At 34.4% G+C, this 27,382-nt stretch overlaps 2 protein-coding genes across 9 annotated transcripts; one reads left to right on the top strand and one right to left on the bottom strand.

Annotated features, from left to right (window-relative positions):
* Positions 1 to 1,364: 1,364 nt before the first annotated feature.
* Positions 1,365 to 27,021, top strand: LOC110733491 (cytosolic endo-beta-N-acetylglucosaminidase 1-like). 8 transcript variants are annotated; one of them, XR_002513636.1, is made up of 13 exons: positions 1,365 to 2,119; positions 2,233 to 2,370; positions 3,514 to 3,623; positions 3,697 to 3,808; positions 3,887 to 3,994; positions 4,877 to 4,989; positions 5,777 to 5,858; positions 6,785 to 6,865; positions 7,081 to 7,136; positions 16,483 to 16,618; positions 17,492 to 18,197; positions 22,707 to 22,773; positions 24,501 to 25,005. XR_002513636.1 is itself a non-coding variant. In XM_021913550.1 (12 exons), the coding sequence occupies exons 1-11, from the start codon at positions 1,553 to 1,555 to the stop codon at positions 18,194 to 18,196; spliced, it is 2,208 nt and encodes a 735-aa protein (XP_021769242.1). In that variant the 5' UTR covers positions 1,365 to 1,552; the 3' UTR covers position 18,197; positions 19,717 to 22,351. The 8 variants fall into 8 exon arrangements, 3 of the variants coding, with proteins under 3 accessions (XP_021769242.1, XP_021769241.1, XP_021769239.1); XR_002513637.1 differs by having other exon boundaries at positions 22,707 to 22,785; XR_002513635.1 differs by lacking the exon at positions 22,707 to 22,773 and adding an exon at positions 22,375 to 22,483 and having other exon boundaries at positions 1,366 to 2,119.
* LOC110733493 (LOB domain-containing protein 12-like) lies at positions 23,432 to 24,636 on the bottom strand. The gene is made up of 2 exons (XM_021913552.1): positions 24,475 to 24,636; positions 23,432 to 24,093 (listed from the first exon to the last, which is right to left on the bottom strand). Exons 1-2 carry the CDS (start codon positions 24,634 to 24,636, stop codon positions 23,728 to 23,730), a joined length of 528 nt encoding a protein of 175 aa, XP_021769244.1. The 3' UTR covers positions 23,432 to 23,727.
* Positions 27,022 to 27,382: the final 361 nt, after the last annotated feature.

Here is a 27,382-nt window from a genome sequence, read left to right as displayed (position 1 = left end):
CTAAATTTAAAAATATACCATTTCGAATTTTCAAATTTAATTTTAAAAAAACCTATTTCGAATTTTCAAATTTAATTTACAAAAAACCCATTTCGAATTTTTTTAAAAAATCATTTTCGATTTTTTATTTTCACAAAAAAATTAAATAAAAAACAACAACAAAATCAAAAAGGAAAAAATAAAAATTAATTATTAAAGGTGGCGTCTGCCAGGGCTGCCACACCCACTGGACTGGCGCCTGGCAGGGCCGCCTCACCCAGTGGAGTGGCGTCTGCCCAGGACGCCAGTCTGGTGGTCTGGGCGTCTGGGCTGGACGCCACTCTGGTGGTCTGGGCGTCTAGCCTGGACGCCACTCTGGTGGTTCTGGCGTCCGGCTTGGACGTCCAGGCTACGGTTTGGGCGTCCACCCTAGGCGCCGGAGCCACTACGACGGTAAACCGTGAATTTTAGCGGTCACTTACCTCGTTTTCCGTCGACGACGACGTACCTCCGGCGTCCCCCGCATCTCCGGCCTGCCATCCGGTCTCCCCCGGCGAGCCAGTACGGCTCCACATTTTTTACACCGAGATTATCTCAATATTAGCAAAAGGGCATAATGGTCAAATCATAACATATTTGTGGGCTTTATATGGTAAATTGCGGGCGATGTTTAGCGTTTCACCGATTTTTTCCTTGAGACTATGATTGAATATTTTTATAATCTAGCATTCATTATTGCATGTGCATAATCAATCTTAAATTAAAATGTTTAGTATAAACAAATTTAATAATGTTCATGAAGTGCATGAGCTTAATAATTTATTAAATAGCAAATAAAGTGTTCCTCATAGTAATTTGATTGTATAACATTTTATATTATGCATGACTATTATCCAATTTAAAGGTGATATATATATAACGTGTCTTTGAACTATGGGTTGTTGCTTGCTATTACATCACAAATGAAGTTAATTTTTTAAAGGGTAAGTTCAATCAAAATTCAAAGGGTGATGTAATAGACAATAAATAAAACAACTTTATCGATAAAAATAAGTGACTTTTAAAGCTTTGATCATTTTAGAACCACTTTATGCAATTTAATTGATGATACGTAATATTAGATAACACAAAATTTTAAATTAAAGTCTTGATAATTGAGAGTTAAATTGTAATGTGTACTAACAAATATGAAAGTACCCATTTTTCTCTTTTCTTTTTCTTACAAAAAAGGAGTTAAGCCTCTTACTAAATCTTGGTGGTTAAATCCTTAAAATATGAAAATTACACTTTGCTTTGTGGAACAAATTTATAAAATGTACTACTAAGTAAAAGTATATATATTGACATGTATTATGAAAATAATACATAGAAATATAGAATTATAGATAAAAAAAACTAAATACTCCGTATATAACTTACAGAAAACTAGATACCTAACGTCCTAAACTCGCCTCCTAATCATGAGTCCATAATACGAGTACAAAAATCGGCTCAAAAGGTGTAAAATTGTGACACCATCCTTAGATTCTTTCCTTGACATTATTTTCGGATGATTTAAGTAAAGTAGAAAGTAATGTCAACGGCTAAGTCACTCCTCCTAGTCTTGTTCTTCATCATCATCGTCTTCTTCCTTCAAATGCTAAATCGCCTTCTTCGCGCCTTTTTGAAAAGAGAAACCCTAATCTCAACCAAAAACATCATTCTCTCAATCAAAACTAAATTCTCTCTTCTCCTCCCTCCTTCAATCATGGCTTCATCTCAAAAATCCCCTGAATTACCCCTTTCAGACCCACCAAAATTTGACCCATCACAACCATCAAATCCAATTTCATACCCAATCAAAACCCTCCAAGAGCTCGAATCAAGATCATATTTTGATTCATTTCACTACCCTTTTAATAAATCTACAACCCCTTTGAATGGGGATTTGAATTTGCCCCAAAAACCTAGGCTTTTGGTTTGCCATGATATGGCTGGTGGGTACTTGGATGATGATAAGTGGGTTCAAGGTGGGACTAATTCTGATGCTTATGCTATTTGGCATTGGTACTTGATGGATGTTTTTGTTTATTTTTCTCATAATTTGGTTACACTTCCTCCTCCTTCTTGGGTTAATGCTGCTCACAAGCATGGAGTTAAGGTACTTTTTTTGATCGAGTAACTAGATTAGTACTTAAGCAATAGATGGTTTTTGTAAAATCGTACTTCGTGTGCTAATTTAGTAATTTGTTGTGGTTATGTTCTATATATTAGGTGTTGGGGACCTTCTTGACAGAATGGGATGAGGGTAGGATCATAAGTGATCAACTGCTATCAAGTATCGAGTATGCTCGAATGTGTGCTGAACGATTGGCCGAGCTTGCTATTGCTCTTGGATTTGATGGCTGGCTGGTAAATTATCCTCTTTTTTATTATAGTTTTTTTTTCATATTTTGCCTAATTTTTGTGTATTGCAATTTTTTTTGGCAATTGGCAAATGTAAATTGGCATTAGTAGATGATTGGATGGTTAGTTATATTGTAGCTTGGATGTTTGCACAACAAATGACAGTGAACTATCGGACAGGATACCCTCTGAACATATTTTCTCTTCTGTCTCTATTTTTTCTTGGGAGTGTCTTCTTATCTACCTTGCTTAGGATACTCGTGTGTTTGTGGGGTTTACATTGTTATTGCTGGGGAAGGAGGGTAGTCTCATTGATTCTGGTAAATCCGAGAGACGTTATTGCAGCTAAAGACAGTCAAGAAAGGATTTTGTCAAGGGGAAATCGTTTTTGGATTTCTAGTTGACAATTGACCTGTTTCTTCTTATGGCTGGTCTTTCATGTGAGGTTTTGACTGATACTAAAGATGGAAGAGCTTTGCTTGATGTTGAAATGACTTCTCAGTTCTCACTATGACATACCATGTATTTTTACTCTGCGTAACTCTTGATGCTATAAATGTTAGGCAACTTGATACTTAAAAAGAATTGTGACCATTGTATCACCCTTTTGTTTCAGATATCTTTTAATGTCACTTCTTAAATTTGTACATAATTGACTCTATTTTATGGGGATCAAAACTGACAGCTGATATTAGTCTTGCTCTTGGTCTCCTTTAAAAAATAGTTGACACGCCTCAAAGTCTATCTTATAAAATTTCTTATTAGTATAGAAGTTACGAACCCCAAGTTTAAGTGAACAGCTACAGCTTTGTCTTCATCTTGTGAGTTTGGTATATTGTATTCTATTGGTAGTTCTCAGAGAATATTATAGATAGTTTTAATTTACGGTTCTAGGCTTCTACAAAGATTGGATCAGACAACTGATTGATTTATTGAGAATACACCATACTTCTAACTAGATCTTTGACAAAGCCATAGAAGGAACATGATTATATTCTTTTCTTGGTTCCAAGAGATAAAGCAAATATGCTACTGGGATTTTTGTGACTTTTTAATATTTGTAAGCTTCTTAATTTTTTTCTTTTCGTTTTTTAATTAAAATGCTTTTATTTCTTTTTTATTTTAAATGTTAATTTAAGCTACTTGCAGATCAATATGGAGGTCAAAATAAATCCTTCTGAGGTAGCAAATTTGAAGGCATTTGTCAGCCATCTGACAGATTTGATGCATATGTCAAAGCCTGGATCTTTGGTGATATGGTATGTACTGAAGATCTCCCTGTCTTCTTTCTGTGTGTGTGAACAGCTCTTGATGTTTTGTTGCTACCTGCAGGTATGATAGTGTTACTGTTCATGGTGACCTTGCTTGGCAAGATCAGCTGAATGACAAGAACAAAGCCTTTTTTGATCTATGTGATGGCATTTTTATAAACTACACATGGAAGGTTGGTGTTTTGTTTTTCCTTTTCTGCTACAGGGGTGATTATTAAGTGTTTTAATTTAACTATTTGGTTACATCACAGAAAGACTTCCCGAAGCTCTCTGCTAATATTGCTGGTGATAGAAAGTTTGATGTTTATATGGGAATAGATGTATTTGGAAGGAACACTTTTGGTGGAGGGGAGTGGACTGTAAGTATCTCCTTTGCTTTCTTTTTTCATGTCTCTGTTTCTTGTTAAGGAAGTAAAGTTACCACATTTAAAACAGGGAATTTGATGATATACAAGTGTTATAAATTTGACAATAGATAAAATTTGCTATGGAATTTACCCAGCATTGATATTTCTGATTGATTGTAATTACAATCATCTATCATCATAAAAGATTTAACCTAAAGTATCTGTTGTCAATACTCAATAGACTTAGCAGCTAATGCACTATGAACTCCTTAAAAAATTCAAAGGACTCTGGTTCATGATTCTTTCTTTGTATGTAGTTACCTAAGGAAAATATCACCACTGCTTGGTATTATTATTGTAATTGTTTCTGCTATCTTTACCTTACAGAAGTAATTAGCCATGCAGTCTTATTATTCTAAACTTTACCACCGTATTAAGTTTGCACCACCAAAAGATATCTTGGCCTCCAAGGATATATCTGCTGATATATTATTCTTCCATCAATACAACCTCTTGGATACAACAAAATAATACTTAAAGGGATTAAACTCATGACTACAAGAGTAAGCCTTGCGCCCTTGCCATTTGCCACTTCCTTGTGGAGCCAAGGAATGTAAAGCCTATTATTTGTTTAATACCTAGACTCCTCTTACTCCACTTTATAGCTTTTTCTCACACTTCACATAGAAAGATCTTTTAATGATTCTGTTGAGCACAATGAAGATAATGCATATTAGTGGTATAAGGGGTGAATGAGCGATTACTCATAAAGGGATTTATAAGCTATTTAGTTGTATTGCAGATTTCTGTGACATTTTTTGCTCATTAATCTTTGACAGGTAAGCAAATGCTAAGAAACCTCTAATTTAGAAATTACTTGTTCCAAAATTGTAGACAAACCTTGCTCTAGATGTCATAAGGAAGGATGATGTATCAGCTGCAATATTTGCACCTGGATGGGTCTATGAGAAAAAGCTACCTCCAGATTTTCAGACTGCTCAAAACCGGTAGCTAACTGATCTTATTTTGAGTACTTTGACACGCTATTTAGCTATTAATTACATACATCCATTTGACATCCCTAATACATCAACATGATATGAGTCAAATTCTATTGAACTGTTAAACCTTGATATTCATAGAAGATTAACATGGACAAAAATAGTGGGATAAAGGAAGTACCATATCGAGCTTGTTCAACAGTTTGTTGTCAATGCTTTTCAGCTTCCTTTTTTTTTCATAGATATGAGATGCAACATTGGTTATAATCCTGACAATTTGATAGGTATAGATGGTGAGCAGTGTAGGTATCAGTGACAATTCAATCAAGAAAAAAATTATAAGACCAAAGATTGCATTATATTGTTCCTGGCTTGCTTGTTATGTAATTTTGGTTAGTCTTGTTTGGTGTTAGATGGTGAACTTTGGATATTAGCGGCAGTTCAATCAAATGTTTGAATTTGAAGTGCCAGACTCTGAAATATAATAAAAAGGCATGCTTGTCAATATTCTTATGGTGAAACTACATCATCTGTTGATTCTTGCCTTCTTGGTTGTGCTCCATTGTTGGTTCTTACATGCATATGGTAGACCTGCTGCTTCTTATAATTTATCATGTGCTTGTTCAGTTACGAAAATTAATGCTCTTTCTCGTTTGGGGAGAGGCAAAGCAACTACCAGATTATCATGAGCTTGATTGACACTTATATCTTTGTTCTAATTGTCTTTGAATTAGTTGCAGATTTGCTGCCTTGTTGGTTCACATTGACGAAATTTATTGTTTTGTTTTGGCAGTTGGTGGGATCTTATTGAAAAATCTTGGGAAGTGAGGCAGAGTTATCCAACGACAATCCCATTTTTCTCAGATTTTGATCAGGTAGTGATATGATCCTGTTGCTTTAATTATTCATTTTCTCTCTTAGTTGTCGCAGTTTCTCAGAACAAAGGGCACTCATGATTCACATTAATGAGCATAGACTAAAAGGACCCTTTTCTTGTGTTGTGTGAATTGTGTCTTATGTTGCATCTCAGGATTTTGCTTTGTCATGTGAAAGTAAGGGGAATGTTATTCTTAGCGCTTTCTGTTGTTGCATCATCCCAATGACCCCAAACTATCAAATTTCAGAATGTGATATAATATCACTTGAATCCTCAAAGTTGTGTCCTTCCCGTCTGCATGCATAGCATCATGAAATTCCATGCATGATGCATCAATATTTTTTAAATTGTTTTTCCAGACATCCTACTATAGAATACGTGACTATCATCTTTGGATGGAGTATAAATGCATATATATGGCGTAGATGTAAATGAAATGATAGCAATAGCAATAGTAAACGGTTAAACTATTAATTTCATTTCTCTCCATGGAAATCTTAATTTCCTAAGAGTCACATAGATTTTGCTCTTTCTTTTCTTATTTGTTCTGTTAAGATTATTTAAGCTGAACTTAGGCTTTTTTTATTCTATGAATTTTAACTGAAATTCATTCCTCAAAAAAGACATATGTTACTTAAATCCTTGAGTTCTAGGTTGGTATACTCTAAAGGCACCTTGGGGGCATGTTTACTGTAGAATTTTGATTTATAATTAGCGTATGCAAGATCAGTATTGAATCCATTATGTTTATTTGTAATATGCTATTAGTGACCAAAGAAGCAATGTGAGGATTTTTTGTTCTTTTTTCGTTTTCAGGTTCACATCATCACTTATGACATGGCAACATTTTGTAATATAATGAACTAGATATGAAATCATTTAATTATTGATTAACGTTGTTAGATCTTTTTTTCTTTCCTCTAGGGCCGTGGTCACCATTTTTCTCTTGATGGGAGGGAACTTTCAAATGCTGATTGGTGTAACTTATCATGCCAAAGCTTTCAGGTATGGACATACTGCATGTTGCCTTGTTCAAATCATCAGGCTTTTGTTTTTGGTTGAGTTGTGTTTAATCTCTCTGAACTTGATTCATTTGCTTGATACTTTTAGTTTAAGAAGTAATACAGATATTCATTAAAAACTTACACATTGTTTTATGCTGCTTACTTCTAAGCACTGTAGCATGCTTCTTCATGTACTAAGTTCATTCATGTATGCAGCCTTTGCTGGAATTTTCTGGAGACCCTGGACCAGATGCTACTCAAGTTTTTGTAAAGTAAGAGATTCCACTGCACCTTTTTGTTCAAAGGTTCTGTCTGTATATCTTGTGCTAGTGTATGTATTTACGTGCATGTGCGCACACACACAACTTATCTAAAGCTGTCAAAAATTGACTCGAACCGAGATATTGACTCAAACCCGATTATTAACTAAACCATTCGAACCCGAAAAAATGGTGACCCAAACCCGACCTGACTCGACCTGAAACCAACCCTAGACCCGAGTTTACCCGAGTATGTGAGACCCGAACCCGAACATGAACTCACCTGGAGATGACCCGACCCGAATGTAACACGGAAATTATTGACCTGAACCGAACCCGACTTGAACAGAAATTGACCCAAACCCGTTTTAACCCGTCAAAACCCGAATTTAACCCAACTTGGTACTAACCTGACCTGAATTCAACCCGACCCGAATTTAACCCAACTTGTTACAAACCCGACCCGAAATCAACCCGACTTGTTATTAACCTGACCCAAATTCAACCCGACTTGTTATTGACCCGACCTGAATTTTACCAGACCTATTACTAACCATCCAATTTGCCTTTATATGGCCAATTTACCTTTAAACGACCAATTTACCAGTTTACAACATGCACCGATTTCATTAACTCAAGCCTATCACGAACATTTATGACAACATATAATGATTATATATGGTTCCAAACAGCATTATATGACCCCGAGATATATCCCCTTGAATTCGAAGATTTTTCGACATCGGGCCCTGAAACTTCCAAAATTTCGCAAAATGTGTGGATATTAGACTTAAATTTTGGAATTTTTTGACTTTTTTTATCCCGTAAATAAAAATCGCCGTAATTTTTATAATGGTCCCTAATACCATCGGTGCAACCATCCAGTTTGCCTTTAAACAGCCGATTTACCGGTAAACAACTTGCATCGATTTCATTAATTCAAGCCTACCACGAACATTTATGACAACAAATAATGATCATACATGGTTCCAAATGACATTATATGACCTCGAAATGTACTCCCTTAAATTTTAAGATTTTTTTGACACTGGACCTCGAAACCTCCAAAATATCTCAAAAAGCATTGATATTAGACTTTAATTTTGGAATTTTTTAACTTTATTGGCCCGGAAGTAATAATTTCCGAAATGTACCTTGGGTGAAACCATCCAATTTGCCTTTAAACGACCAATTTACCAGTTTACAACTTGCACCGATTTCATTAACTCAAGCCTACCACGAACATTTATGACAACATATAATGATTATATATGATTCCAAACGGCATTATATGACCCCGAGATATATTCCTTAAATTTTCGAGGCTTTTCGACACCGGGCTCATAATCTCTAAAATTTCTTAAAAAGCGTGAATATTAGCCTTTAATTTTTGAATTTTTTGACTTTTTATACCCCGAAAATAAAAATTTCTGAAATATTTACCATGATCCCTAATACCCTCCGGGAGTCCAATTGGGTGGGTGGAATCATCCAATTTGCCTTTAAACGATCAATTTACCGGTTTACAAGTTTTACCGATTTCATCAAATCAAGCCTATCACGAACTTTTATTTCAATAAATAATGATCATATATGGTTCTAAATGTTATTATATGACCCCGAGATGTATTCCCTAAAATTTCAAGACTTTTAGACATCGGGCCCCGAAGACTCCAATATTTCTCAAAAGGCGTGGAGCCGTGGACATTAGCCTTTAATTTTTTTACTTTTTTTCGCACGGAAATAAAAATTGCCGAAATATTTATCATGTTCCCTAATATTCTCCGGGAGTCCAATTGGCTGGATGGAACCATCCAATTTGCCTTTATATGGCCAATTTACCGGTTTACAACTTGCACCGATTTCATTAACTCAAGTCTACCACAAACATTTATGACAACATATAATGATTATATATGATTCCAAACGACATTATATGACCCCGAGATGTAATCCTAAAATTTCAAGGCTTTTCGACACTGGGCCTTAAAATCTCCAAAAAATTTCAACAAGCATGGATCTTTTTGCCTTTCATTTGGGAATTTTTTGAGTTTTTTTTCGCCCGAAAATAAAAATTGCCAAAATGTTTACCATGGTCCCTAATACCCTATGTGGTCTACTTCGCTGGGTGGAACTGTTGAAACCCATTGTAACCCACTTATGAGTGTCCCACATTGGAGAAAGAGGAGAGATGGTTACACTTTATAAGGTAGACGAGTACCTCCTACTATTGTCAATTGGTTTTAGTATGGAAGCTCCAAAGCCTAGTTTGTGGACCAAACGCTCCTCCTCCTTGTTCGGGTTGCTCAGGCTCATTTCATAGAACCATCCAATTTGCTATTTAACGGTCAATTTACTAGTTTACAACTTGCACCGATTCCATTAACTCATGCCTACCAGGATCATTAATGACAATATATAATGATCGTATATGGTTCCAAACGGCATTATAAGATCCAGAGATGTATCCTCTAAAATCGTAAGGCTTTTCGACAACGGGCCCCGAAACCTCCAAATTTACTCAAAAAAACGTGGATATTAGCCTTTTGTTCTGAAATTTTTTGACTTATTTTCACCCGGAAATAAAGATTTCCGAAATATTTTCATGGTCTTTAATGCCTTCATTAACTCAAGCCTACCACGAACATTTATGACAACATATAATGATTATATATGGTTCCAAACATTATTATATGACCCCATGATATATCCCCTAGAATTTCAAGATTTTTCGACACCAGCCCTCGGAACCTCCAAAATTTCGCAAAATGTGTGGATATTAGACTTGAATTTTGGATTTTTTTGTCTTTTTTTCATAGGAAATAAAAATTGCCGTAATTTTTACTATGGTCCCTAATACCCTTCGGGAGTCCACCTACATGGTTCCAAATGACATTATATGACCCCGAAATGTATTCCCTAAAATTTCAAAACTTTTCGACACCAGGCCACAAAATCTCCAAAATTTCTGAAAAAGCGTCGTTATTAGACTTCAATTTTGGAATTTTTTTACTTCCTCCGTTCTTTTATTATTGCACCACTTGTCTTTTTAGGAAGTTTCACAAATATTGCACTATTTCCTCTTTAGGAAAAAAATTATTTGTGTTCACACTACAAATACCCAACATACCCTTGCTTTTTCACACTTTTTAATTTATCAATATGTCACATAGACAATTTTGTATTTTTACCTTTCTCTATTACTTTTTCCACTACCAAAATATTTGTACTCAACCCTTATGGTGCAATAATAAAAAAACGGAGGAAGTAACTTTTTTTAGCCCGGAAATAAAAATTGCCGAAATGTTTACCATGAATACTAATATCCTTCGGGAGTCCAATTGGGTGGGTGGAACCATCTAATTTACCTTTAAACAGACAATTTACTGATTTACAACTTGCACCGATTTCATTAACTCAAATCTACCACGAACATTTATGACAACATATAATGGTCATATATGGTTCCAAACAGCATTATATGACCCCGAGATGTATTCCATAAAATCTAAAGACTTTTCGACACCGTGCCCCGAAACCACCAAAATTTCTAAACAAGCGTGGATATGAGCCTTTAATTTTGGAATTTTTTGACTTTTTATCGCCCGAAAATAAAAACAGCTGAAATGTTTACCATGATCCCTAATACCCTCCGGGAGTTCAATTGGGTGGGTAGAACCATCCAATTTTCCTTTAAACAGCCAATTTATCGGTTTACAATTTGGACCGATTTCATTAACTCAAGTCTATCACGAACATTTATGACAATAAATAATGATCATATATGGTTCCAAACGACATTATATGATCCCGAGATGTATTCCCTAGAAGTTCAAGACTTTTAGACACTAGGAAGACTCCAAAATTTCTCAAAAAGAGTAGACATTAGCCTTTAATTTTTGAATTTTTTTGACTTTTTTTCACCCGGAAATTAAATTTGGCAAAATATTTAGCATGGTCCCTAATATCCTCTGGGAGTCCAATTGGGTAGGTGGAACCATCCAATTTGCCTTTAAACGACTTGTTTATCGGTTTACAACTTGAACCGATTTCATTAGCTGAAGCCTACCACGAACATTTATGACAACATATAATGATCATATATGGTTTCAAAAAGCATTATATGACCCCGAGATCTATCCCCTAAAATCTTAAGGTTTTTCGACGACACCGGGCCCCAAAACCTACAAAATTACTCAAAGTGGATATTAGCCTTCAATTTTAGAACTTTTTAACTTATTTTCTCCCGGAAATAAAAATTTCCAAAATGTTTACATTGGTCCTTAATGCCCTCCTGGAGTCCAATTGGGTGGGTGGAACCATCCAATTTGCCTTTAAAAGGCCAATTTACCGGTTTACAACTTGCATCGATTTCATTAACTAAAGCCTACCACGAACATTTATGAAAACATATAATGATTATATATGATTCCAAACGACATTATATGACCCCAAGATGTATCCTTTAAATTTTCGAGGCTGGGCCTCGAAATCTTTAAAATTTCTCAAAAAGCGTGGATATTAGTCTTCAATTTTGGAATTTTTTGACTGCTTTTCACCCGGAAATAAATTTTTCCGAAATGTTTACCATGGTCTCTAATACCCTCCTAGCGTCCAATTGGGTGGGTGGAACTATCCAAATTGCCTTTAAATGGCCAATTTACAGGTTTACAGTTTGCACCGATTTCATTAACTCAAGCCTACCACTAACATTTATGACAACAGATAATGATCATAGTTGGTTCCAAAAGGCATTATTTGACCTCGAGATATATCCCCTAGAATATCAAGATATTTCAATACCGGCCCCTAAACCTCCAAAATTTCGCAAAATGTGTGAATATTAGACTTAAATTTTCGAATTTTTTAACTTTTTTTTGCCCGTAAATAAAAATTGTCGTAGTGTTTACAATGGTCCCTAATACCCTCTGGGAGTCCACGTGTCGGGTGAAACCATCCAATTTGCCTTTAAACAGCTGATTTAGCGGCTTACAACTTGCATCGATTTCATTAACTCAAGCCTACCAGAACATTTATGATAATAAATAGTGATCATACATGATTCCAAATGACATTATATGACCCTTAAATGTATTCCCTAAAATTTCAAGAATTTTCGATACCGGGCTCGTAACCTTTAAAATTTCTCAATAAGCGTTGATAGTAAACTTCTATTTTGTAATTTTTTCAAACTTTTTTTAGTTGGAAATAAAAATTTTCAAAATGTTTACCATGGTCTTTTATACCCTCCTAGCGTCCAATTGGGTAGGTGGAACCATCCAATTTACCTTTAAATGGCCAATTTACCCGTTTACAACTTGCGCTGATTTCATTAACACAAGCCTACCACGAACATTTATGACAACATATAATGATCATATATGGTTCCAAACGTTATTGTATGACCTCGAGATATATTCCCTAAAATTTTAAGATTTTTCAACACCAGGCCCCGGACCACCAAAATTGCAAAATGTGTGGATCTTAGACTTAAAGTTTGGAATTTTCTGACTTTTTTCCTAGGAAATAAAAATTACCGTAATTTTACTGTGGTCCCTAATACCGTTCGAAAGTCCACCTGGTCGGTTGGAACCATTCAATTTGCCTTTAAATAGCGATTTACCGGTATACAACTTGCACCGATTTCATTAACTCAAACCTACTACGAACATTTATTACCACAAATAATGATCATACATAATTCAAAATGACATTATATGACCCCGAAATGTATTCCCTACAATTTCAAGACCTTCAACACACCGAGCCCCGAAACCTCCAAAATTTCTGAAAAAGCGTTGATATTAGACTTCAATTTTGGAATTTTTTTTTAACTTTTTTTAGCCCGGAAATAAAAATTGCCGAAATGTTTACCATGGTCATTAATACCCTCCGGTAGTTCAATTGAGTGGTGGAACCATCCAATTTGTCTTTAAACGACCAATTTACCGATTTAATTAACTGAAACCTAACACGAAAATTTATGACAACATATAATGATCATATATGGTTTCAAACGGCATTATATGACCTCGAGATGTATTCCCTAAAATCTCAAGGCTTTTCGATACCGTGCCCCGAAAATTCCAAAATTTCTAAAAAAGGCGTGGATAGTTTTTGAAAGGCATCCTTTAATTTTGGAATTTTTTGACTTTTTATCGTCCGAAAATAAAAATTGCCGAAATGTTTACCATGGTCCCTTATACCCTTCGGGAGTCTAATTGGGTGGGTAGAACCATCCAATTTGCCTTTAAACGGCCAATTTATCGGTTTACAACTTGGATTAATTTCATTAACTCAAGCCTATTACGAACATTTATGACAATAAATAATGATCATATATGGTTCCAAACAACATTATATAATCTCGAGATGTATTCCCTAGAAGTTCAAAACTTTTAGACACCGGGCCTCGAAGACTCTAAAATTTCTCAAAGTGGATATTAGCCTTCAATTTTTGAATTTACTTTGACTTTTTTTTCACCCGGAAATAAAAATTGGCGAAATGTTTACCATGGTCCTAATACCCTCCGGGAGTCCAATTGGGTAGGTGGAACCATACAATTTGCCTTTAAACGGCATGTTTATCGGTTTACAACTTTAGCTGATTTCATTAAATCAAGCCTACCACGAACATTTATGGCAACATATAAAGATCATATATGGTTTCAAACGGCATTATATGACCCCGAGATGTATCCCCTAAAATCTTAAGGTTTTTCGACACCGGACCCCGAAACCTACAAAATACCTAAAAAAACGTGGATATTAGCCTTCAATTTTAGAATTTTTTAACTTATTTTCGCCCAGAAAAAAAAATACGAAATGTTTACAATGGTCCCTAATACCCTCTGGGCGGAACCATCCAATTTGCCTTTAAACGGTCAATTTAATGGTTTACAACTTGCACCGATTTCATTAACTCAAGTCTACCACAAACATTTATGACAACATATAATGATCATATATGGTTTCAAATGGCATTATATGATCTCGAGGTGTATCCCCTAAAATCTTAAGGTGTATCCCAAAGGTATATGATCTCGAGGTGTATCCCCTAAAACCTCCAAAATTACTCAAAAAGCGTGAATATTAGTCTTCAATTTTGGAATTTTTTGACTTATTTTCGCTCGGAAATAAAAATTTCCGAAAAGTTTACAATGGTTCCTAATACTCTCCGGGAGTCCAATTGGGTTGGTGGAATTATCCAATTTGCCTTTAAACGACCAATTTACCGGTTTACAACTTGCACCGATTTCATTAATTCAAGCCTACTACAAACATTTATGACAATAATGAATGATTATATATGATTCCAAACGGCATTATATGACCCCGAGATGTATCCCTTAAATTTTCGAGGCTTTTCGACACCGAGCCTCGAAATCTCCAAAATTTCTCAAAAAGCGTAGATATTAGCATTTAATTTTGGAATTTTTTGACGGTTTTTCGTCAGAAATAAAAATTTTCGAAATGTTTACCAAGATCCCTAATACCCTCCGGGAGTCCACTTGGGTGGGTGGAACCATCCAATTTGTGTTTAAACGACCAATTTACTGGTAACTTCTTGCACCGATTTCATTTACTCTAGCATATTACGAACATTTATGACAACAAATAATGATTACATATGGTTCTAAACGACATTATATGACACCAAGATAAAAATTGTTGGATATTAGCCTTCAATTTTTGAATTTTTTGACTTTTTTTCGCCCGAAATAAAAATCGTCGAAATGTTTATTATGGTCCCTAATATCCTCCGGGAGTCCAATTGGGTGGGTGGAACCATCCAATTTGCCTTTAAATGGCTAATTTACCGGTTTACAACTTGCCGAACCCAACCCAAACCCGACCCGCATAGGTTATGGAATTAATCCGAATTGACTCGACCCGAGTTGACCTGACCCACTCTTACCGGCCCAAACTCAAACTGTTTACCCGAATTGACAGCTCTAACCTGTCCTCAACAAATCCTACTTTTTATGGGGGTATGCCCTTATTTATTAACAGCTGTAAAATATTTTGAAGTTGTGTTGTCATCATTGATTATTATCTACAATATTGATCAATTGTGCTTACTATTCAATTATGCTAATTACAATTGGTTGAGAGGATATGTTCCTTGAAAACAATTCAAATCAAGCTTCCTCAAAATTTGTGTGATTAGTAATTGAGTTATACTACCTCTGATACATATTATGTGCAACTTTTGAATATTTTATATCTCACAAATAATACCCAAAAATTGCACATAATATGTAACGGAGGTAGTATATCGAAGAGATCAGTTAGAGAGGGAGTGGCAGAAAAATATTGAGTGAATTTTACTTTGGATTTTGTTTAGGCTCGAGGTTGTACACCCTCTTTAATTTTTGGGGATAAGGTTGGAATAGCCCTTTTTGCAGTTGTGTGGGTAATGCCACATGAATTTTCCCTTCCTTACGGCCTCACTTCTAGCGTTACAAGGTTCGCGGTACGTAGCCACGAATCGCGAACTGAGTCGCGCTTATCGGAACGTGGAACAAACGCGACTTGGGTCGCTGGGGTTCGCGATCTGGATCGCTGAAGGAGGCGACTTTGGTAGCAGCTAAGCGGTTATTCTTCTTGTGCAACGTTCAATGGTTTCTTCCCGATATTTCCAATGCATTTTCTCTCTCTTCTGATTTCTCAGGAGTAGTTTTTTCTCTCTCTTCTCTCCTCTCTTCTGTTTTACACAGTAGTACATAGGGTGGCGGCTAGGGTTCTGTTCCAAATGGGCTTAAGTCTTTGGGCTTTTTATTATACAAATATATATTATGTACTCTATTTTCTTAAGCAATTCACTAACCCACATAAATTCAAGCAAGGACTGATACAACTACGTTTTATATTATTTTCCAAATCAAAATCTTATTAATAAAAATCACCCATATATTTTATTAATTTATTTCGTACCCAATCGTACCGGATTCATCATGGGTAGCGTACCGCGTATCCGTTTCCGTACCACGTTTCGTATCGAACCACGTACCTTGTAACATTGCTCACTTCACTTGTTAAAGTTATTAGATTGGTGGTTTAATAGTAGGGCACATGCTGAAGAAATCCTTTTGTTATAGACTTCGATCAATTAAGAATTAAGATTGTAGGATAATCAGATTTCATCAATGGTTTATTTAGTTTAAATATATATACATATATATATATATATATATATATATATATCTTCGCTTGTAATGGTAAGGTTTGTAGAGAGTGCTTCTCACCCTTTCTAAATCCTGCCTCTGTATGATCTTCTCTTGCGGTGGTTGTGATTGCTATTAGCTTATTACTTTGTTATTTTAAGTTCTAATGAAGTGATACACTTAATTTTCAGCCTTGAGGAGGAATCTTATAATGGAGGTGGGAATGTCACGTTTAAAAGCATTCTTGGAAGCATTCCTTATTTCACAAAAAGGCTATTTCAAGCAAAACTCCTCCTAGGGGATCCAGCTGTGGGCTTCACATTTTCTGTAAGCCATCTTCAAATATTCAGCTCTGTTAGGTTTTCCCGGTTACACTAGTGTTTCACTTTTAACATTTTGTTTCTCAATGATGGTTGTGCATGCCATTTCCCCGCACTCAAAAGAGTCATACTAAAATTTCTGTTTTCCTGCAATAAATTCAGGTTGAGACTTAAACATGATGTAATGCAGTTCAATATAATTAGCATCTGGGTCTACTCTAGTTACAATCATTCAATTATAATCTGACAAGTAAAGATGAATTTGGTGGATAATTTTTTGCTTGGTTCTTATGAAACATTTTGAGTTTAAATGACGTTCTTCTGGCGATGATACTACTAAAAATGCCCAGCTCTAAATAGTCTAAAGAAAATCCTCGAAAACATTTGTCTTATGAGCTATTTTCATTTGTCCAAGAAGCATGTGCTTAAGAAGATATATTGGTGCTCATGTTTAACAATCCATAAAATGAGGGTTAGACCCCAAAATCATGAAGTACTTGGATCATACTATATCATCATTTACTCTGCAGCTCTGCATTTGATTTTCAGCTCTCTCTATTTTTGTTAGAGTGTCACTGTAATGTGCCTTGTCATTACTATTGCAAGCTCATGAACTGACCTTCCTATCTGGATTTTGTGAAGTAGGTCTGTCTCTCACTGAAATAAAGTTGATATTTGTGCTACATGGAGGAGTATTTGATTAGCACTGTAGCTAATATCTTTGTCATTGCTTCCTTTTGAAAATTAAATAGTGTTCTTGTCAATTATGATATGAAACACGAAATATTTTGTCCATTCTGGACATTTTTATTGGCTGGTACAGCACTAGAAATGATTAACTGATGAATCATACAATACTCAAATTTCAATTGGTTTGCAGGTGAAGTCGTATGGGGACTCACTGGTGGGCATTTCTCTGGAATTTATTTCCAGTGAGGGCGAGATTATATCAGTGCTCCTTGCATCACATGGGGATGCTTTACTTACCATGAACCAGTTCTCTAGCAAATTTAGCAAAGTAATTATGCCTCATCGAATTACCAAATCAGAGTCCTCTGATGGGTGGGTCGTACAAGAGAATGTCATTTCCATGCCAGGGTATACACTAACAGAAATTCGGGCAGTCTGCTACAAATTAAGACCTAAAATCAACGAGGGAGAGATATCTGAGTATTATGCAGTCCTTGGTCATCTCTTAATCCAATATTCTGGTCATAATGTACAATTCCCACTCTCTTCTTCATGGATCGTTGAGGGTCAAGATGTATCATGGAAAGCTGGCTTGGATGAATCCAAGTCTGTTTCCCTTACCATTGTATGGAGATCTAAGGTTGGAGTTGGTCTTAATGAAATTCAGAAATACAACATTTATGTCGAGAATACATCAGAAGAAGATGCAAATCTGGATGTAAATCTTCAAGATGTACAGGAATTTCTTGGAGTAGCATTTGTGGAATCCTTTTATGTTTCTGAGTTGCTAGTTCCTTCTGGTATTTCTGCTCTCAAATTTGTCATCCAAGTTTGTGGTGTTGATGGGACTTGTCAACCACTCAATGATTCTCCATACTTTCAATTTAATATTTAAGGTTAGCTACCATTGATCGACTATCTTCTCCTTTTATTTTATTTTTATTTTTTTGTGTATATTTTAATAATTGGATATTTAGATGTTATAATGGCTTTCTTTACTAATTTATGATTACAATAAGGTTTTGTGACTGGATATTTATGGATTAGTACAAAAAATAAAATGATTGTGATGATGTCCTTTATGCAACGTGCAGTTTAAATTATCCTGTGATCAAATTTGGCAACTAATCTTGGGGCATTGGCTCACCCTTACACGTTACAAATCTTCCCAAACATTATAAGAAAGTATCATTTCTTTATATATCTTTACAATATAACCAGTCACCTACACCCGTAGGCCTAAGCCCAATTGGTGTCACTGAAAAATAAAGGTGAGGAGTTGCACACAAGTTTTTCACTTTGATTGGTTAGATTTGTCTTTTCTCAATAGAATTTTAGGGGATGTCTTTATCCTTAAACAAAACTTTGTTACGTCAAATTTATTAAATTTCAAGTTAAGATATAAAATTAATTCCAGTGACGTGAAGGATATTATATGAATTTTGCAAAAGATTATTATCTTTTGAGATCTCCCTTTCACCTTGTAGAATATAAATTACTGTACTGCTGAACCATTAGAGAAATCTTTGATGGGTCATTGTGATTACTAATTTCCTATCTTGTGATGCAAAAAAAAGATTTGAGATGATGTCTTTTGGATTTTGTGTGTGTGACCTTTTGACCTTTTCTTCTTCCAAATTTATCTGCTTGTCTTTTCTCTAATAGAAAATATTTATAAATTCTTACTCACTTGAGATATGTAAAAAAATTTCACGTTCTATTTTTTAAAAGATTATGAGTGTGGTAGTTGCCTTTAGGACAGGGGTACTCTTATTTCCACTTTTGAACCATCTTTATATTTTCCCTGGTGTGTCTTTCACTTAAAATAGTAATTTGAAGATTTCCATTCTTTAGGGCTTGTTCTCATTTACTGAACTGAACTGAATATTTTATGAGAGAAGGAAATTAGGAACTGAACTGAATTGAAAATAAGCCGAAGAGAACAGGCCCTTAGTGACCGATTAATTTTGTTACTTGTGAAGTTATAATATTTACCCTATTTCCTACCAAAAAAAATTCTTTTGTCATCTTTTTTTAAATGAAAAGGTATTTTAGTTGATTAAGGTGTTAAAAAAAATGATCTGTTATTTATATATATGTGGATACTGGATACATGATACTTCATTTTGATCCAAAAAGATCAAAATTTTCTTATATTGTCTAAGTTTAAGCTGGGATATATACCTGAGCTCATTACTTGTATCCAATCTGAGTAATAATTTGCCATTATAAAGCTAAAGTAAAAGTCTCCTATACAGTCCCTAATAAACACATTTCTCGTTAAAAAGATTAATATATGCCTTTAAATGTATGATATAAAGTGTGCTTGAATGTTCTTATCAAATACTTATACAAGTTTTAAAATAAAATATAGTGTGCTTGAATAGGTGTATCAATAATTCTGAAATTGAGTAGAAAGTGTTTTACTAAACAGGATATACAATGAAAAGTGCTTGGAAGATTGTTGACAACTCTGTTTAAGCTTCATTTGCAAATGTGAATTACCTGTTCTTGATGATGATGATGAAAAAGCAATAAAAGCCAGTCACAAGTGGAAGAAAAGGTTTAAATCATTGTTGGTAGTAGCTACTAGCTTCATCCTTTTCTCTGGAGACCCCACCAACATTTCATGAGTGATGTGGCCTTCTACAATTGGTTATTGTGGAACCCTTTTTTAAGACAGGTTATTTGATTAGTTGGTAGTAAATTGTCAAACTCTAAACTTATAATAATCCCTTTCATTTGAAAGCATTTGTTTGTTTAGGATAATACACTTGAAACACCGAACTGTAAGTTATTGTATAAAAAATTACTCTTTTTTTGGGGGGGTATATAACTGTCAAGTGACTGTATATTTTAACTGATGATCAGAGTAAGAACTGTGGGTGCAGTGGACTGAGAATTCGGAATTGATGGAGAACTACTTTCATGTGTGGAAAATGTTAAAACCAGTACTTGGGAAAGATTTAGGAGTGGAAAGGAATTAAAAAGAAGAAAGGAAAGATGCAGCAAAAGGAAAGGGTTAAAACCAAAACATGGGAAAATAAAGGATTTCAGAAACCAAACAACCTTTTTCCTGGGTATCAGTTGTCCTCGAGCCCTCAAATGAGAAACAACCATCCTTCCTATCCTTGTCTCCAGAAAGAAGCTGCATTGGAGGTTGATAGATAAATCCAAAGGAGAATGCCTTTTTGTCTTTTTATTTTGACTTTCCATCCATGTTCTCTTTGTGAGCACTATTTTTGTTATTCCTCTTCAATTTGACTAATTTGCTACCTTTTCCTGCTCTACCATTTATTTTCTTTCACCCAAATGTGTCACATTCCAAGGGAAGCAGATTATTATCTCCTCTTTCATTCAGATATCAAGAAAAACAATAGAAATATGCAGATGCTTGTGACTTTAACATGTTCCCATGGTTCACCAAAACAACTGCCGCCACCACCACCAACAGCTTCTGTAGCTTTGTAGAGATGTAGACTATTGTGAAAGTTGATTCTAAGCGAAAGAGTTTGATCAAATGATATACCAAAATAATTGAAACAAAGTTTTCATTAGCTATTTTGCTAAAAGTAATTATACGTCTATTGTTAACGTAGATAGAATCATTGTACTGTGTTTTGAATTTTTTAAATGAACTGATTTTAAAATTTGCTGATGAAAATGTTGTCTTTAAACAAATAGACCGTATGAATTTAATTGTAGTTTTCACTTCTTTTTTTGTTTTGTACTCGGTATGCTCAGACTTGTTATGAGTGACCTATATTTTTTTTCCCTTAGATGTTTTTCTTTGTATGTTTCTTCTTTTTTAACCTATAGACAATGCAGTCATGCAACTCATAGGAAAGATTCTTGGGGACTAGAAAACCTTCAATAGAATGTTTTTTTAAGAATGTACAACTTTAGTTATTAGGGTTTTCCCATTTTCCTCAACTTCCAAATTATTTGAGTAATAGGTTTACATAGAGTAAATCAAATTTCCTATATCATATTCCCTCGAGACTGCTATACTTATCCAAATATCAGCAATTCTTATGCCAAAATGTTTTTGAACTTTTACTTATATAATAAAATTTCTAGGAGAAAATTTCAAATAAGAATCCATAATATCTGGTGGTGACTTCATTCAAAGGGAAGTGTTATAGGTATCATATTGAGGACTTCATGGAACAGGTCATGACAAAATTCTATGCTTTGGTCTTCACAAACTTTTCTGTGCTAAGACTATTTTAAATGCTTAAATTATAAGTTCTTGTGACTGAATAGGACAAATACAGAAAACACATTAATTACTGACCATTAATCTGTTTTCTAGTCTCGGATTCTATGTGTATTAATTACAGTGAAGATTAGCATGGCTCCTTTTAGTCCTATAAAAGGATGACACGCACAAATCGAGAAACGGTCTTTTTTTTTTCTGTTTAGTGTCTGCCAAAGATAGATATATATATATATAGAGGAGCTATAGAAACAAAAGGGGGTGTGATTGAGATGGGAATTTAGAAAAGTTTGGAAGTTTGACTTGGGAAAATGCTTCCCTTAATAAACAATTGTTAGGAAGAATCTTTGAGTCAGCTATTGTCCCTGTTGCCTCTGCATTTAATTATTATTTTTTCTATAGAAAATCATTACTTTTGATGAGACATGTAATTGTAAGGAGAGATGGATTTGAAGAAACATGGTATTACATTATAATATATGGTGAGGATAATATAATAAATGTAAAAATCTTTGTCTTATTTAGTATACTTGGTCCATGAACTCAGCACTAACACTTGCCTCCCACGTGAAATTTTTTATGGACACTCACTATCAAATTCTAGCTTCTCCTTCCACAGTTAAGAATTCTGCTTGTAATATCATATGAATATAGTATATTTATAGAATTTTTGTTACAGTGATTTCTGCTTCTTGTGTTTTGGACTTTTTATTTTGATATGTACTTGGAATTCTTAGCACATGAATGATGCTTTGTGAGACTTTTTCAATCCGAATTTGAAGCTGACTTACATTAACAAGTTATTAATTTTGTTAGAAGGGGTGGCCATGAATTATGTCTGATATTTGTTGCAGAATGTCCAAATAAAGCATATTTGCTTACAAACATGCATATATATCACTCCATCGAATTCATTACCACTCGGCTCCACCGCTCTGGTGCTTAAGGACTTCAAATCTTGAGGTGGTAATGAAAATTTTGTGATATGTAAAAGATGATGTATGTTTCTTAGGATATTTACATGGAATAATTGATGTTAATTGGTAGAAAATATGTTTCATTTTCCCTAATACCCTATACAAAAAGTTCATTGAGGATATATAAATCTCTTTTAACTGCTAGTTAGTATAAAGAGTTTATTTTTAGTTGATTAGTTTGATGTTTTCTTGTTAAGTACCCTGCACAGGCCAATGTGTGATGCGCATGTTAATGGCGGACTGCTAGTAGGCACTTGGGTTCAATCTAGGAACAGGGTATGGCTCAAGGTTTGATCAATCCTTACCACAAAATTTAGTAAAATTATGAAAAGACTCATAAGAATTTCCTCCAAAAAGTTTGTTCACACATCACATTAATGACAGGTTCCGACATTGAATATTAAATTTACTCAATTTAGACTGTTTGAGGATGACTGTTGTCAGTTTACACTCTTTCCATATTGCAGCCATCATTTTTTATTCCTATTATCACATGCAAGTTTGTTTGCTCTTTTAGATTTTGATTAACTTCTCATGAAATTTTTAAGAAGATTGTTCTTTTAAAGTGATATTTTGTCCCCTTTATTTTTGTGTTCTGAACTAATATTGAACTGTATAGTTCAAAATGCTGAACAAAAGAACTCAGAATATTGCTGATATTTTTATTTTTTGAAGAAATCAAACTGCAAAAAGTTTTGAAGTAAAAAGTTGATGCTAATAATTATAGACAGCCTAGTTTAGTGCATTTGAGTTTAAAGGTGGGAATTAATGTTGTAAGGAGCATTAATTTTCCTAGCTAAGTAGACTATTAGCATAATTTTGCTAAACATAGTTTAATTAATTTACGTTCTTCTCCATGTATCTCGTGTTAGAGTTGACTCCTTTCAACTTGGCCTTGTTTTCAAACTTTTACTATACTTCACCTTTTCATTCCTTTTTTTTTTTTTTTTTTTTTTGGCCGTACAACCTTTTGTCTTTTAGACAATTTCTATTGTTTATTTTATTTGCAAGAGCAAGAAAAAGGCATTAAATTTGAAAACCCTAAAAGATTTTTTTTTTTATGGGGTTTTACTAGGGTAAGCTATAGGACCCTCCTTGGTTCAATCCTTCTGGAGTGATTTCTTTTCATGGAGAAAATAATGCTAATAATAAAGAATAAGGATATCAAAAATAGAATTGTGTAGAAAAAGGGCAAAAACATGGATGCCATATATTATAATAATGTCATAGTTATGAAACCATGTCATGTCCAAAGAAAGACTCCCTTTTAAGAGAGTCTTGAATTACATGGTGATCACTTGAGGACGGAAAATTGATGTACTGGTGTTGGGAAAGATTGTTGTGGAAGAGGAATGACTTGTCGTCTGCCTCGTAGTTGTTCTGATGTACTGGGGTTGTTATGTTGTTTGATTCTGGCTGCATTTGGATGCATAGTATCTCTGCCTGAGCTACTGCTAGTTGCATTTGCAGCTGCGAAACCTGGTTTTGCAGGAACGATATGGCACCCACACATCCGTACACTGGATCCCTCATCCTTGCATTTGCTTCATACACTAGACTGCTCACTGCATCTGCTCTTTGGTGCATTGGAAGCTCCTGTATCCATAAAAATCCAAGTATATGGAGTTAGAACCAGCACCTCAGTAAATATCCTTCAGTTTGGTAGGATTTAGGAAGGTTCAATGTATGCAGTCTACCCCTAACTAGTTTGGGAGGGTAGAGACTAGAGAGACTATTTCTGAATACAGAAATGTATGTACATGAAGTTTGCATAAGTTACATAAAGTTAGCAACTTCCTTATAAAAATCCTTGTGTCAGCAGGATTTAGGAAAGTCTGATGTATGCAATCTTAATCTACAGATATATAAATATCACTTTTTATAAGAAAAGAAGTGCTAATGAAGTAAAAACATTTGTCTAATTTTGTAGAAGTGCATAAAAGTTTTGTGATGTAGTCTGTGTTTGCCCATACTCACCTGTAACATTTTGCTGACATTGCTAGCTCCAAAAACTTTATGAACGATGGCAAACTTGTGGGGGTCGTCGGAAGGAAAGTAAGGAGCAAAAATGCAGTCTTTGGCACATCGACGACGGAGCAACTTGCAAGAAGCACAAGGTGAAGTTCCATTGCCACCCATTTTGTTGAGTTTACTGGAGAACTGGGAAATAAAGCTAAGAACTGGGAAAGAAAAAAAAATTATAAAGGCCTATGGTTTGGAAAAAATGAGAAAAAGGGTGTGGCTATTTATAATACCAAATCTTGTGTGAGCTTTCGTGCACTTAGTTAAAAATTATTTTTTTACAAAAAGTTACATGATTAAAAAAATCATTAGATTTAAAAAATGATTAACCATATTTTATGATATGATGTCTGAAAAGAAGGGAGTGACTATGTCATGGAGGATTTAGAAATGATTTGGCCTTTTGTTGGCATATCAAACAATGGGTAATAAACTGGTATTGGTGTTGGAACCCATTATTAGAATAAAATTTCTCTCATGAGTTCACCTTTTGATTTGAACTGTAGAGTTTCTTATTTTCATTCTCTCTCAAGGGATTATGAGGACTTAGGTGGTCTACAAGATGTAAGCGGGATTTGATCTTTGGTCTTACAATTTGAAAGAAAATGAAAGTACTGTTTAATATAGATCTAATGGTATAATTTTTGAGGCAATTTAATTGACACGCTATGTGAAAAATTAGTGGTTTGGATTGTTTGAAAATTGTGTGCTTTGTAACAAAAAATGAAGAGACTATCTTTTTCCAAAATTATATGAACTTAGGTAACAAATGGAATAATACTGTGTAGGAATAATCCTCTAGATTGTCTCCTGGAAAATCAATGCAAAAAAAACTGTTCATTCTGGAAGCTGATATAGTCATAGCATTACATCTATATAATTTGATTAAACAACTTAACAACCATATAGCTGATCCATTGTTTCCTGCTGATAATCTATCACATTCACCAGCAAGAGGATAATTAAGCCCTCTAAGTTATGATTTTGTGGCTATTATTGTTTGTATCACTCCCATTATTTTGGCACTTGTGTTGATATTTTCACGTAGTTACATATTCCTTTCGTTCAGAATTAGTTGTCACTTATCTCAACACCTTTTATGTCTAGCCAAGTAGAAAGGGCCAATTCAGGGTTCTATAGGGGTGGCTGTGTGACGATTCCGAATGAAGAATTTGGTTCAAGTGGGTTCTATGTTACTCGGAATCTCTATATCACCTCAAGTATCCATGTCGGATCTTCGACACTTGGACATTAGTAGGACACTTGTCCATGTTAAATAAGAGTACTCGAGTCCGAGCAACATAGAGTGGGAGACGTTACGTTGATGTGATTAATTAGGATCTCAATTTGTTTGGTTAGTTAGCTTTCCGTGATTAGTCATGTTCTAGAAAGGCACCAAAACATTTGTGTGGCAGGGTAAGGAAATGTGACCATCGTATATATTCATTTCGGATTGAAGTAGTACCACTAGCATGTATCAAGTTGCTCTGTAAAATTATTATTTCTACTTTTGCAATAATAAATTTACATATGAAAAAGTACATAGTGGTTATAATTTACTATACATAGAATAAGAATGTGTACCTGCCGATATTCTAAATCGTAATGTTATTCGCTTATTTAGTTATTTGTAATGTTATTTGGTTTTGAAAAAAAAAAAGGGGTTAATATGACAAATTGACAAGTATAAATACTAGCAGGTGGAGAATGGGGATCTTGGGCTAACCCATCATTGTTGCGCGGACCTCATATTTGACCATGTAATATTAAAACATCAACAATATCACTCTAAACATACTCATATAAATAATATTTTTTTTTTTTTTTTGGTGTTTAGAGAGCCACAAGGGCAGTTGATGAGAATCGATTTCAATATCTTTTGAAATCGGGAGAGGGGAGCTCTAACCAGTTGAGTTATTCCTCACACTCATATAAATAATAATTTCTCTGTTTTTTTTTTACTTGACCGATTTCTTTTATTACGCTTGTTAATTTAAAATTTTAAAAATCAATAACTTTAATTCTCCACAAGTAAAAATTATAAAAGTTATATATTATGATAGTGCTTGTTGAAACGAATTCAAAAATATCTCACATGAACATGTTTTTTTATTATTCACAAAAGAAAGCCAAAGCCTCAAAGGAGGGGTGGTGAATATTATAAAAGTCAAAGCGAATTAAGTAAAAAAGAAAGGAGGAAGTACTTCGAGCAGTGCACTTATTTAAAAAAAGTCAAAGCTGAGTAATAATTAAAAATACTTTCTTCATTTTTTTTTTTTTTTTTTTGGTTCTTTTTACTTATTTCAAATTGTCTTGAAGATAGAAAAATCAAAAGTAGTGGAGGGAGTAAATCCGAGTAGTGCACTTTAAAAATTACGTCTATTTTCTTTTACTTAGGTGCAAATGTAAAGGACCTTTTTTTTTTTTGTAGGAAATGCAATTATGCAAAGGGCAGCTTAAGACTGTTAGCCTGTTAGGTGTAAAAAAAAAAAAAAAAAAAAACTAGTGTATAAACATTAGATTAATCTAGTTGGTTTGTCCAAGTTAATATAAAAAAACAATTTATAGACTAATTGCCCTATTCTTGGTTTACTGTTTTATTTTTAGCCTTATTACCTTTTTTTTTCCCTTTCTTTCTTTGCCCTTTGCCGTTGTCCGAAACTTGTTCCTACTTTAGGGCGGCAATATAACTACCCCTCATCCATGGACCACATTTCTTAGATATGTATTCCTTGATAATTTACTTAATTAATTAATTAATTTGTTTTCGTATTGTTAACGTTAATCCGAATTTATTTACCCCTCTCTCTTTAAGTATCAGGTATTGTTATATTCATAGGATGATGATTATTGATATGGTGTG

The sequence above is a fragment of the Chenopodium quinoa genome, unplaced genomic scaffold (genome assembly GCF_001683475.1).
Source record: "Chenopodium quinoa cultivar QQ74 unplaced genomic scaffold, ASM168347v1, whole genome shotgun sequence".
Classification (NCBI taxonomy): Eukaryota; Viridiplantae; Streptophyta; class Magnoliopsida; order Caryophyllales; family Amaranthaceae; genus Chenopodium; species Chenopodium quinoa.
This window is presented reverse-complemented; position numbering and strand designations above follow the sequence as displayed.